The following is a 14,457-nucleotide window of genomic DNA, read 5'->3' on the forward strand; positions in this document are numbered from 1 at the left end:
TTATTCAGTGATTTTAGAGCCCAGCAGTGGCCGGGGGTGGGGGGAGGTTGACCCTGAGAATTTGAAACCCTGCCATAAATAAATCGAGGTTAAGCACAAAGCCCAAAAAGTCTGTAAGCTTCCCTTTGAGCTCCCCCTCGCCTTAAAGTGTCTGATTTATGTAAATAAACCCGACAAGACGAGACGAAAAAAAGTTGACGCAAACAGCTCGTCTCTGACTTTGACCCGCCGCGGTCTGTTCGCCGCACGGATTTAAATGAGGCCATTGTCTCTACGCCTCTCTTCCAGGATTAGCCCCCTCATTTCCTTGGCTCAGTTCCGTTACCCGCGGCCGCCGTCTGCCGTGTAAACACTTCTGCGCAAAGCCCCCGATGTCATTTCTCTGACACTTCCCTGTCTCACAGAGGCAGGATGCGCCGCTGTTGGCTTTATCAACAGCAGCGAGGAGAGGGGGGGGGGGGGATTCGGGAAGCCGTCCCGCTTTCCTCCCGTGACCTTGACGTGTTAATCTCTCGATTTGCCGTTAAAACATTACCCTCCCTGCGGCGGTGCTGCGAGAATGTCTGGAAATAATTGCAATTTTAAACAATACTAAGTAACTGTGAAAGTACTCCATGTACTGTATTGTTCCCTCATTTACCAGTCTTAAGTAGTATCACAGGGAACGGGCTGAATTCCACTCGCCATGCCACCAAATAAGAGATAAAACAATTACCTTTCTTCTTTTCAAAAAAAAAAATTGAATTTTTTCTTTCATCAAGGCACAATGTTCTCAAAAAAAAGTTCCTCCGATTTAAATCAGGCTTTGGCCGAATCTTAGTTAGTTAACGCAATTAACTAACGGGTTCTCACGCAATTTTTATTTTTATACGCACTTTAAACAAGAGTTCTGTTTTCATACATTCATAAAATGTGCGTAACTGTAAATAAAGTTCCTTTTATATATTATATTAAATTATATTTTTTGAACTTTATGATCCAACATCAAACGAATGAACTTACAGCATTGCCTCAACGATGCATTTAGAGCCTATAAACATTAGCAGTAGTGGGGGGGGGTAACATTTTTGTTTTACTGATATACCACTACACGCTACTCATTTGAGTATCCATTACTCTAATAAAGTATTAATACTATTTAATTAATATGAAATAAAACTGGCATGGGTCACTTCCAAACCTTTTAGGGTAACGTACTCCGGGGTTGCCGATCCCAACCCCCCCGTCAGCAGCATGAAGTTGGACTTGTCCATCCAGGTCAAGTGACCCCAAGCGTAATGAGTAGTCTGCTAACAAGTGTTCAAGTGGTTTATCTGTTCAAAAGTGGAGTTTATTTTGCAGATTAAAGTTGTTAAATGAACAGCATTCATCAAGTGATTTGTCTTGAAAGGTAATAGTTTGATTGGAAAAAATGAAAGTTTCGATCAAATATGCCAAAAAAGTAATCGGTATCGTATTGAATAATGAAAGTGTTGCATCGACAATCACTTTTTAGCAGTATAAGATAGTCCAAACCAGGAAGTGACCAAACAGGATGTTATGTCATCAGATGGCATACATTTCAAAAAAAAAAAAATTTGCCAAGAAATGAAGCTATAGTCACTATATATTACTTTTTTGCATTAATTAACAAACACAATTCTTAATAAAAGTGTGCAAAATATTTATGAACAAATTATTTCCAGTTTCAGAACAATGAAGCCTGTTGTGTGACATTACAGTACTGATACACATCAATGAGGGGAAACTCTCAAAAAAACGTATAATAATAGAGTATTGATGTTTTTCAAAAACACAAACCCTAATGTCAACTACTGTAGTTTTGTATATCACAAAAATATTATCCCATCACTCTGTTGTTACATAATTCGTCACAAATATTTTGGTAACAACTTTATTCTTGTCATCTTTAAAACTGTCGTGAATACTTGCCTTTTTTTCTTTTTGCATATTTTGACATATTGTGCTTCCCGTTCACCCTGTTCCTGTTATTTTTACCGTAATTATTTTAATACTTCTGTATTTGTGACTGTATTTATTAATCCTTTTTTTTATTATATTGATTAGCTTTTGTGTGAGGCCCAGCCGTTTCCCCCCCCTTTTTTTTTATTCTTCTTTTTTATTGTTTTTATAGCCCATATTTCTTTTTATTATCTTCATTTCCACTCAATATATTGTCATCTTTTTTTAATCGTCCTTTTTAACATGGCACTTTATTTAAACAGAACTTTTATATTCAGTGTTTCCCTTCCTCTGGTCGAGGATTCTGATTTTTTGTCACATGTCCTCGGATCGCCGTGCGAACCGTCACTGTTGGAGGCATGGAAGTGTCGGGGATGTAGAGAGGCTTGTTTTTTGTTTTTTTTTTTCTTTTCCCAAAAGTGTCCCCATTAGCGGGACTGATGTGTATCCCCTACGACGAGCCACAAACTCATTTGGCCTCGGGAGCCCGCAGCCAGTCGTCGCCACCGCGACGGAATAAGTCACTCCAGAGAGCAATAAAAGCCATTATTAGAAGGTGTTTATCCAGCTAGCCGTGGCCTAGATACGGTCTAATATACCACGGACTGTTATAGCCCATAATTATACCGGGGTTTTGGATGAAAACTGGACCTGATTAGATGTATGATGAATAGACCCGCTGGGGAAAAACGAGGCCAAAAGTTCCTCTGGAGATCGTGTTCTATTAGCTTTACATTAGCTTTTTTTATCGCCGCGCCACTGTCGGGCGACAACTGCCGAATCCAGCCCCTTAATCTAGTCGGGCAGTTTGGCAGCGTGTTATTTTCATGTTGAAAAATGAAACGAAAATGGGAACAGGGGTTTAGCGCTTCTGCCTCTGACAAGAAGGTCCTTGGTTAGATTCCAACGGGAGGGGGTTTCTGCATTCTTCATGTTCCTACATGTTTCCTCCGATGGTCCAGTTTCCTCCAACAGTCCAAAATATATGCAGGAGGTTCACGGGAGACCCTAGATTGTCCATATGCGTGAATGATTGAATGTCTGTGACGTTTCAACAGGACAGTGAACGGTTGTATGTCTCTATATGTGGCATGTAATTGACAGGTGATCGGTCCAGGGCGAACCCCTTTCTCAGCCAATGACAGCTGGGATAGGCTCCAGCCCGCCTCCCACATCCAACAAATGAATGAATGAATGATACAAATCTCATCCTTGGCTTCATTTTCTCAGATGAAATTCAATTCAACATGTCCAAGACCTCCTGAGCAGAGTTAATACCCCATCTGGCCACTGGGGGGCGCCAGAATCAACATCGATTAAAACTGCGTTTGGTCGACGAGTAATTTTTCCTGCGTCAACTCGATGAGTGCCGTCAAAAAGGGCAATGAGGCGATCGGATCGAGGCGGCGGATATGATCGAGGCCGAACTTCAGGGAGATGGGTTTTAATCATCGCCGCACCCGCTTTGTTTGACCCTCTACCCCCTTTCCCCAGTGTTTTAACAGTGGTTGCGTTTTTTTTTTCTTAATTGAAACCCTGCAAGGCTCTGATATGGCGAACGTGAGGCCGAGGCAGCCCGGCGTGCCAACGCCGCGACGATGGCAACGCCGGGTGGGTCTGACATTTTTGAATAGGTTCAATGAACGGGTTCATCAGGACTTTAATTACATTCAGTCTTTAACCGAGAGCACAGTGGGTGGCGGAAGTGGATCCTGACAAGCCAGTGTGCTCTTGCAACCCCCCTAACAGCCCGCCCACGTAGCAGCGGGCGAGTTTCCTGATGGCGCGTCTATCTGCAGGCGCCGCGGCCACGCTGGCGAAATGACTAATGCTTAATTAGCAGATTAGAAGATCCAATTAGGAGATCTCCTCTGTCTCACATCAAGCCTCTGTCAACACGTCCCGGGAAAATGAGATAGTCAACGTTCCCCTACTTTAAGGTTGGCGTTTTGCACCCTCGCCGAAATGACCGCTTTTGATTGACGGCGTGGGTTTGGTTATGGGCGCCGTCCCGACGGATCCCCCGATGCTTCAGGCCGCCGTCGCAGCTGTAGGAGTGCAACAGACGTCATGTTCGGGTTCCGGGTTCTTCCACAAAAGTGAATATGAGTTTGAACTTCAAGCTGCCAAAAAATTGCAAAATGGAACTGCGGGATATTTGCCGATGGAGCTGGATAGCAATACACATCGTTCTTGATTATAAAGTGAAAATGAAGTGATTCTGATTAGCTGTAATTAAAGTTGCTAAAACCACAGGAGGCAGGTAAAAGGACGTTTTATATATATATTTTTTTTTTCAATTCTCATCTTTAATCAGGTTAATTGTGGCCCTGGATTTAGTTGATCTATTTAAATATTTTAAGTATTTATATTTTCGTGATGTGTTAAAAAGAGAATTAAGTTATTTTTTGTTTGTTTTTATTGCTTTATTTTTTACTGGGTTTGGAAAATTGCAGTCAAAAAAAGGAAAACATTTTTTTTTAATTTATTTTATCTATTTCTCTACTTTTTTCAGTTAATGCCTTGAATTGTTCAATGTAATATATTCAAATAGTTAAGACACGCAGGTATGTGTAAAAAGTTATGTATTTTTGCATAGTTTTCAATGTTTTTTGTATTTTTTTTTCTTTTTTGCACATTTTTCAGAAATTTCTTGTCACATTCATATCGATTTCTCATTAAACTTAACTTAACCTATTATTCACATCTTACTACATTCCTCCAATAACTTGAAGAACTCATTCAAAAAGCCATTAATTTCCCATTTCAGTTTCATAAGAAAAATCTTGTTATCCTTTTTCTCACTAATTTATCTTTTCATGACATTTTTTGCTCTTTTTGCACATTTTCTGGCAAAGCTCACAGCTGGATGAGCAAATTCAGGGAGTGATTCATTCCGAACGTTCGGCTGATTCCCCGCTTTAAAAGGAAAAACATCTGCTCAACGTGTGTCTTTGATCGACAGCTGCTTTTCCGAAGTTTATCAATCAGCGGTGCCGCGCCGGACAGGTAGAAAACAGATGGATTGTTTTAATGGGATTCATGAGCTTCAACTAAACGTGCAGTAAAAAGCCTGAAGATCTCAGGAGAGCGGAGATTAGCGGGAGATTAGTGCTCGTTGATTTCGACGGCGTGAGTGACAGAGCATGTGTCTGTGTGTATGTGTGTGTGTGTGTGTGTGTGTGTGTGTGTGTGTGTGTGTGTGTGTGTGTGTGTGTTTGGGAGGGGGGGCTGTCAGCCAAGACAGAAAATCATCCTTCAAGCTCCAATCGCCGTGTTAATGGCCACCTGGCTATTTTCACAACCATTATGACTCCATGTTTTTTTCTTATTTGTTTTTTTGTTTTTTTTTCTCTATACATAGAGAAATGGATGGATGGATGGATGGATGGATGGATGGATGGATGGATGGATGGATGGATGGATGGATGGATGGATGGATGGATGGATGGATGGATGGATAGATGGATAGATAGATAGATAGATAGATAGATAGATAGATAGATAGATAGATAGATAGATAGATAGATAGATAGATAGATAGATAGATAGATAGATAGATAGATGTGCAAGTAGTGGCAGTGGGGTTGTCACAATTTCACAAGTATAGCAATATGAATTATATAATTAAGCAGTAAGCACACACACACACACGTGCTTCCCCGGGAGCCAAAGTGCACATTACCATGGTAATGGGAAGGTGTGTAAGAGCAGCTGGATGTCAAGAGGATTCCAGCCCGCGCTAATTCAATCTGCCGCCGCCAGAAAACAAAATCCTCACGTCAGAAGGAGTCATTAGATCTTCAGGTGACTTCCTGTTTGCTTTGACAGGCATCATTTCTCCCGAACCCCTTTCCCACTCCCACTCCCACTCCACTCCCACCCCACCCTGCTGCGGGGGCCGAGGAGGTTGTTGATGATTCTCTACCTGTTTCTGTCACCCTTTCATAAATACTGCGAGTTCCCTCAAGTATGAAATCCGTGTGTGTGTGTGTGTGTGTGTGTGTGTGTGTGTGTGTGTGTGTGTGTAGAATTGTACGTAATCAGGCTGTCAAAATATTGAAGTCATACAAAAAAATGAAATACTCAAATTCCGTCAATGAAAGACGGTTAATTAAAAACAATCATTTTAGTTATTTTGGAGATTAAAAATATTTCTCAATAGCTTTTCAGCGCTGTTATGCGTTCCATTCTCTTTCATTCATTATTTTTAAATTCCAGCTGTTGTTGAATACTTGTTGAAAGAGGAGGAGTTTATAATCACAAATTTGCTATTTCTAGCTACATCCCATTCATTTCCTGCCATTTATTTATTTTTTTTGCTTTTTTTAGGGCAGATACAAAACCATTCACTCTCATAGTCACACATCTCTAATCAATTTAATTTAATTTATTACAATTTGAGTTTCTATACATTTTTTGTAATCTTATACAATTTAATGCAATTTATTTATTGTTATTGTATTTGTATTTGTATTTTAGTTTAATCATAGCTTATAATAATATTTTGGCCATCTCTCATGGGTTTCAATTTTTTTTTTTTTTTTTTTTATCTCACTTTATTTGAAATCAGTAAACTATCTGGACAAGCTTGGTGCCGTGCTGATCTCCAGGATCAGAAAGTCAGAGTTACCATGCAGCAGCAGATTTGGCCATTGGCAAACAAATTAGCGTCTCCGTTCTGCCGCGAAGCCGCCAGTCAAACGTACCCTAAGTCCATGTCGTCATGGATCCTTGGGCTGATCAATATCCCTCACGTGGCAGTGAAGCCGAGGGCCTCGGAGATCTTCCACTGCTGTTGCTACAGAGACGTTGTTCTGGAACCGGCAGCTGTCGTTCTCGCTCTTATAGTTTATTTATTTATTTTTAAGATTGACAGAAGACAGACAACCGTTACCCGGAGGCTTCGACTTCCTGATGACATTAATCACCTTTAAATTAGAGTTGATTTTTTTTTTTCAGTTCCTCTTTATACTGCAGTGGCAAATATCAAGCGGATGCAGGGGAAGTGGAAATTGCAAACCTTTTTTTATATTTTTTATTTTATTGATTTGATCCCAGAATGACATGATAAACTCCTAATTTTTTTTTTTTTTTTTGCAAAAGTCATAAACACATTTGAATGAATTAATAATGAATTAATTACAGATTTAGATTAATTTCTAACCATTTTTTTTATTATTTTTGTTATTTTGAGGAAGGTCTCACAAATTTCCAGATCACATTTTGCAGATTTCCTGTAATGTTATGTTTTTGCTTTCTAAACTTTTCAGGATTTACAAACATATTTTCAGACTGATATAAAGCTAATTTTTACATATTTACCACATTTTTTTTGCTGAATTTTGTAACTGATTCCAATTAATTTCTTCCAATTTTTTTTGTTTATGCTGATTAGTTAAAAATTAGTATTTATGATGATTTTCAACACCTACCTTTATTTTCCACCATTTTTATTTCAACGTTCAAATGATTCTACCAGGCACAAAATGATTATGACCCCCCCCCCCCCAAAAAAAAAATGGAAATGAAATTAAAAAATAAACCTTCAGACAATGACATCACTGGTATTTTCTCACAGAGGAAGCTGTTTGTGTATTTTCCTAAAAGACTCTACGTTTCGTCATCTGACTCGGCCCGTCTGTCTTCCAGATTCTCGAGCTGGGGAGGGGGCACCGAGGACAGTGGACCATGCAGTGATCGGTGGCGTTGTGGCCGTTGTCGTCTTCGCCATGCTGTGTCTACTCATCGTCTTGGGACGCTACTTCGCAAGACACAAAGGTTTGTGAAGCGTCAGAAGTAGATTTTCCACATAAACGACATGAACAAGCACTAAATACAGTCCTTAATGTTTTATCGCACTTTTTATGTGGTCTTTAGGAATGAGCTCGGTCACACGGCTGACATACACAGAAGCACACACATATTTAAATCCCCCTTTTGGTATAAATTCCATTCAAGCCACAGAAAAAGTAATAAACAAATCATCCATAAATAAATACGTTAAACACACAGGAAGGAAAACAAGCAAACATGCACATCAACCTGCAAAGATACACACACTGACACACACGCATCAAATAGAAATAGCAAATACTCATCAGCTGGTATGCTAACACAAAGACATACAAACAGTGCACATATACACACGAGCAAATAAATGAGCACACACACACATCCACACACACACACAAATACAAACTCACAAGACTAGGACGTGCCAAATTACCTTAGGTCCTCACAAGGTCAGTCTTCTTAATGGTCAGGGTCCTCACTAGGTAACAAAAACAACAGCTGTTTAAGCTGTAAACCCCCAAGCATATGCAAAATTTAAATGCAAACACACACACAGACAAATGCACATGCATGCACAGTACACCCATGCATGCACACACAGTCATGCACATGCGCATACATGCATGCACAAATAAGAACTCACAGGCAAAGTATGTGCCAAATGACCTTTGGTTGCCGCATAGCATGGTTAAGTAACAAAAACAACACAAATATAAAGCCAGTTATACAGGAGACACACACAAAATTAACACACATGCACAGAGAAATGCATGTGCACATAGGGCGCACGTATGCACACACACACACACCTGCAAAGTAAGTACGGAATGACCTTTGGTCCCAATAAGGCACACACACACACACACACACACACTCCAAATAAAGGAAGTGCCAAATGACCAGAGGTCCCCACAAGGTCAGTCTTCATAACACCTACGGTCCCCATGGGGTAACATAAACCATACCAACACTCACCCTTGCATCAGCATTAGTGCTTTGCAGCAGTTAAGGCCAGCAAGCTAACAGAAATAAACACACACACACACACACACACACACACAGTAAATATCTACATCATATGAGTTTTATTTCTCAGATTTTTATTTCACGTCAACACACACATGATGTAAGGTTTATGACTGGCTAATAAACCATCCCGAATGCGATTTAACAAACATCACTTGTTACTAAATAACACCATGTCAATATATTTTGGTTTAATAAGCTAGTTCTCTAGTTAAGTAGACGGAAATAGAAAATAATAATTCAAACCACATTACGATAACATTTCTCAGGCCATCTGGGAAAATTAATAAATGAAAACTAGAAAAATAAATAAATAACAATAATTATATATATATAATCTGTATGGATTGTATATAGAGTTATATACCCTCTACATACAATAGAGTTATATAAAAATACATACTGACAATTATCCAGATTATTACATCGGAGAAGTTATTCAATCAATTATTACAAAATAAGTTACTATTTAAGCGAAAAATATGTTTAATTGAGGTTATCCTTAAAAGCCCTTGCCACGGCAAACAGAGTATTTTCAGATTAGTAGGAATAAATAGAAACGTAAACATTTTTTTACACAAATCGACTTATTGATCCGACCATCAGTCCGACTTCATTCACCGACCTGTTTCTGCGATCCCGTTGTCGTCCCACGCGGAATCGCCTTCAAGAAATTAGGTTAGAGGCGCCTCGCCGGCCTACCCCCTTCTTTTTCTTCCCCGCCGATCTTGACAAGGTTAATTCAAAGGTGCCCCCCCCCCAACACACACACACACACACACACACACACACACACACACACCAGATCATCTGATGTTCCCCGCATCCAATCTCGAACAGAGAAAATCGTGCGTAATTTGAAATACCGCCAGCTTGCCACTGGTGTTTTTTTTTTCTTTTTTGTAGTGGCAGAGGAGGGGTTGGGGGGGGGGGGGGGTTGGCGGGGGGGACAGGGGACGGTGGGGGGCGCACGGTGACAGATTTACATAATTAGGTGCTGCGGGATGTAGCGCCGCATTTTAATCTTTTGTGTCATCTAAAGCAGCGGGGCGATTATCCTGCGGGTGACACTGTATCCTTCAACCCCCCCCTCCTCCCACCCCCAACCCCCCACGGCAGGTACCTACTTCACGCACGAAGCCAAAGGAGCGGACGACGCCGCCGATGCTGACACGGCCATCATCAACGCAGAGGGCGGCCACACCAACTCCGACGAAAAGAAAGAGTACTACATCTAATCAAAGCGGGGGGTCGGGGAGGGGAAGGGGAAAGGGAGGGAGGGGAGGCGGCCCACCCTCCCAACGGCGCCCGAGTGTCCTCTTTGGGACGTGGAGGTGGTGTTTTTTGGGGAGGGGGGGGGGGACGGGGATTGTGGACTGGGAGCGGGGTGGGATAGGAGGGGGGCGGCTTGTTGGATGGTTCGGAGGATTTCCAGGAGTTTCCCGGAGCGCTTGGCGGAATTGGAATCGGGGGGGGGGGGGGGGGGGCGTCGGACGGGAAAGGCCTGGTTTTAAGCCGTTGTTTAGTCTAGTCTGCAGATATAGGTGGAATGTTTTGTGTGTAAAAATAAAATAAAAATAAAATTTCAAAAAAATTGAAAAGTGTGGGTGGGTGGGTGGGTGGTGGGGGGTGGGGTAGTCGGGACGGGGTGGGGTCGGGGGCGGGAGGGCGCCGGATGTTGCCAGAAATCACTGTAGAGAGCTTCACCATTCAACACAGTCGGGGTGTTGTTCTTTTTTTTCATATTCAAATGAGAATCAAAAATTGGAAAGTACTTTTTTGTTTTGTTGTTTTTTTGTTTTTTTTTTTCCCCCAAACAACAACCAAACATGGCGTCCTATCCAATACCAAAAATAAATGGTGGATTTATTTATCATATTTTTAGTTGGACCTTGTCATGGGGTAGAGTTAAGGGGGTTGGGGGTTCACACACACAAAAGAAATTGGATTAAAAATAGAATAAAATGTAATTTCTCTACAGATCCGTTCTTCAATTGATTTTTTTCTCGTCATATATGTGAGTTCCGTGTTTTTCTTTTCATTTTTTTTTCGGATAATCCCATCAATGTTGCAGAAGTGATGTGTCATTCTTGCTGTGGCCACCAGGCCTCTTCTAATTCTAAACTGGTCGTGCTCAGCAAACTCCCACACACTCAAGAAAGGAAAATAAAATTTGAGGAATTAGCATCCGGCTGGTCAGGTTCCTTAAATCCCACTTATAGCAACAAAAGCTAAATCTCCATGGAAACAAATGTAAGACACATCAGATAAAACTACGAGGAAAAAAAAAAGAAACAAACTTCCACAACCGCAGCAAATCCCATATTAAATCAAATATTTTCCATTCATTTACTTGAGCATTAAATCAGTCCAAAAATATCTATTGTCTATCATTTCTTGATTTTATTTTCATTTTATTCTTTTTTTTTTAACTTTATTTGGATTTCCACACTCCGATTTTGGAATTCTCAGTTGAATATTTAAAAAAAATCCGATCCGACCCCCTCCCCCTCCCCCGCCCCCTCTTTCCCGTTTTTCGTTGAGTTTAAACATTTGCAGAAAATTCTGTGCCTTGTTCAGATTTGTTCTGTCGATCCTCATTTGCACCCCACCCCCCCAACCGCCCCAACACACTCTCCGGTTTTCACTTCCCGACATTTATCAGAGCGCCGTCAGCTTTCGTATGAGGGTAAAATTTACAAAGCCACGTTCTTCAACCCCCCTAAATGTGTCAGCGTGCAGACAGCCTTTTCCGTATAACAACAAGAACAAAAACAACAACAGCAACAACTCTTTCCAGTATACTGTGATTTGTCCCCAGGCCATTATATCGCTCCCGGTCGTCCGTCAAGATTCGACAGCTCCGAAAATAAAATTAAAAAAAAAATAAAATAAAAAATTAAAAAATAAAAACTAACAAAAAATGAGATGATGATGATATCAATTATAATAATGCATGGGAAGCTTTACATATCACTGTACAAACGAAAAAAGAGATGTGACGATCGTCAACCCCGCCCCCTCCCTTGTCCGACCCACCACGCTTTCAAAACACATCGAGAAAGAAGGGCAGCAAAGAGTGAACGACTTCCACTTCTTTAAAACAAATTTTTTTTGCAACCTTTTTGTATTTTGTCTCACAGAGCACACGTGTCAGCCCCTCCTCAAATTCCCCGACCCTTTTGATTGTTTAGGGCCCGGTGGTACTTCTGATTGGTTGAACAGTCCCCCTGTTTTTACCTTACCAACCATCCCGAAAGCTAAACTTTGGTAGACGGTGACATTACGCTGTTGGTGAAATCATGTTTTTAGGTCTTTTAGGTCTCAACCGTGATTGGACAAAAGTGTAAAAAAAAAAAAAAAAAAAAACAATTTCAATACATGTTATGTGTTACCCCAAAACTAAATTTTGGCAAATGGAAACATTGCGCTTCTGGAGGAATCATTTTGTCGGCTCTAGACCCAAAACCAAAAGCAGTAGTCATGCCAACAAAGGTGATTGACAAGTGTGCGGATGCCATTTGGAAAAAAAAATGCCACCTTTGTTTTTTTTAGTCCTCTTGGTCGTCCATCGCTCCTCCTACTTCCTAATGCAACTGCGGATTTGGCAAATCCACGACAGCCTTAAGCTATCGCTGGTTGAGTTTAAGGGGGAAGCGCTCCAATCAGGGCAAAGCGGTGAGGTGAACGCAAAATGGGTCCTCCGAAATCGAAAATTATCGACTATAAGTCCAGCTAACCCATCTGGAACATACCTGAAAAAAACGTACACTCAGACATGCTTGCCCGAACAAATCGTTTGAAAAAACTAAGTCTTCCCATCACATTTTTCCAGGATTAAATGTACATCGAGCTGCGAATTCTTCCTTTGAACGTCTTCTTGCAGACTGTCTGAGCTGTGAGGGTGGCGAAGCCCGAGTGCGTTGACATCCGGCATATTTTTCATGTATCCTTTATTCCTTCATCACCTCACTGTACGCACCGCCCGCCAAACGTAAACGAAGCCGGGGTTCTACGGCATCAGCGGGGTGGTGCGTAGAGGAATGCCAAAAAGTAACGGATTGTTTGTTACCGACGTTCATCCACATGTCGTGCCCTGTGGTGTCCAACCCCGTGCTGTTTGCATCGTTGCCCTGGTTTCTCTTTGAAATGTCAGCGAAGGTCTGCCGACGGCACTGTTTGTCGTCATTATGTGTTCACACAGAAAGCAGCTCCGCTTAATGAGTCTCTGTGGCGACGCTCTTGGTTTCAGATCCACCATTCACGTGGACCGCTCGGTTCCGGAACGGACTAAGATGCCGGATCTGATTATAATGAGCTGAGAAGCGAAAATAATGGAGCAGAATTTAACTTAGAAATAACCTTGTTTGGTCTTAAAAATCTCAAAGGGGGATCTTTGAAACCACCCAATACTTCTCCATTCTTTGGTTGCTTCCGCGTTATCAACAGTTGCTACCTTCTCCGACGTTACGGACGGACAACCCATAATCGAGACATGAATATCATGAAGAACAATTTTTTTTGTTTGTTTGTAAAATTTTTTTGGGCAAAAAGCATAGTTTCAATTGAAATGCTAATTTAAATATCATTGACAGGTTCTAGGGGTGCAGAGGTTAGCGCACCCACCTCACAGCAAGAATCTCAGTAGGTTCATCGGAGACTCTAAATTACCCAGATATGTGAATGAGAGGGTGAACAGTCTTTATCTAAAAAATGAATGTTTGCATTTCTCTGAGAATGAGAGGGTCAAAAGTTGTATGTTTGTGTGCCTCATGGATGAAAGTGAATGGCTGTGTAAATGAGAAAGGGAATCGTCACATGTCTTGTTATGACGTGTGGATGAGAGAGTGAATGTCTGAATTACACCACATGACTTGAGAATGAGAGGGTGAATGGTTGTAGTGGCTGGGAGTGAATGTATGTCTATATATGTATATGTATGAATGACAAAGTGAATTATTGTCTCCATATGTGGCCCTGTGATGGACTGGCGACTGATCCATCTGAGTATATGATCAGCTTTATTGGTAATAAATGAATGAATGAATGAATGAATACCAGCATCTTGGACAGCGGGCGTTAATCCTGAGCAGATTGTGGGAGTAAAACATGTAAACACATGGATTCTTGGACGCGGAAGAATTCAAATGCAAATTGGTGAATTATTATTTTACGAATGTGAAAGGAATAACCTGGATTTTCCGATCAAAGCAACACTCAAGCTGATTTTTTTTTTTTACAAATTTCATCGCGGATCACGACTGTTTGTTTGCTTCCGATCAAAACCGATTGTTTTTCAAATCCGTCCAATTAGCTTTGAGAATCTCTTCTCGGATCCAGATGCGAAATGACCTCCGGTTTGAAGAAAGCTGTATCCAGGTGGAGCCCAGGAATGCAAACAGCGATAGACTGGGGGTTATAGCCAGAAATAATCTTTTTTTTTTTTTTTTTTTAAATCATGAAAAAAAAAACAGCAACATCAAACAAGAAAGATAAATAGGATGGCGGGCCAACAAACAGGGGGAGGCAAACAGAACCGAGCAGAGGATCCGACAAAGATCAGAACCGTGCAGCCGGATAGATGAGACAACAAGCGGCCGGCGGTTAGAAAAACGAAAGAGCGATAAAATAATAAGACTGAGAATCGGGAGCAGTGGTCGCGTGTGTGTGCGT

At 41.1% G+C, this 14,457-nt stretch overlaps 1 protein-coding gene across 5 annotated transcripts in view; it reads left to right on the plus strand.

The window, feature by feature from the left end:
• cadm1a (cell adhesion molecule 1a) overlaps nt 1-10,041 on the plus strand; it is a 487,547-nt gene extending 477,506 nt beyond the window's left edge. For all 5 annotated transcript variants that reach the window (XM_086160454.1, XM_086160456.1, XM_086160458.1 and 2 more), the window contains 2 exons: nt 7,615-7,743; nt 9,904-10,041. In XM_086160454.1, the coding sequence (XP_086016580.1) occupies nt 7,615-7,743; nt 9,904-10,022 (248 nt within the window). In that variant the 3' untranslated portion in view covers nt 10,023-10,041. The remainder of the gene's footprint in view (nt 1-7,614; nt 7,744-9,903) is intronic.
• Nucleotides 10,042-14,457: the final 4,416 nt, after the last annotated feature.

The sequence above is a fragment of the Fistularia commersonii genome, chromosome 15 (genome assembly GCF_037954325.1).
Source record: "Fistularia commersonii isolate RoL2024-O1a breed Wild chromosome 15, RoL_Fcom_v1.0, whole genome shotgun sequence".
Lineage (NCBI taxonomy): Eukaryota > Metazoa > Chordata > Actinopteri > Syngnathiformes > Fistulariidae > Fistularia > Fistularia commersonii.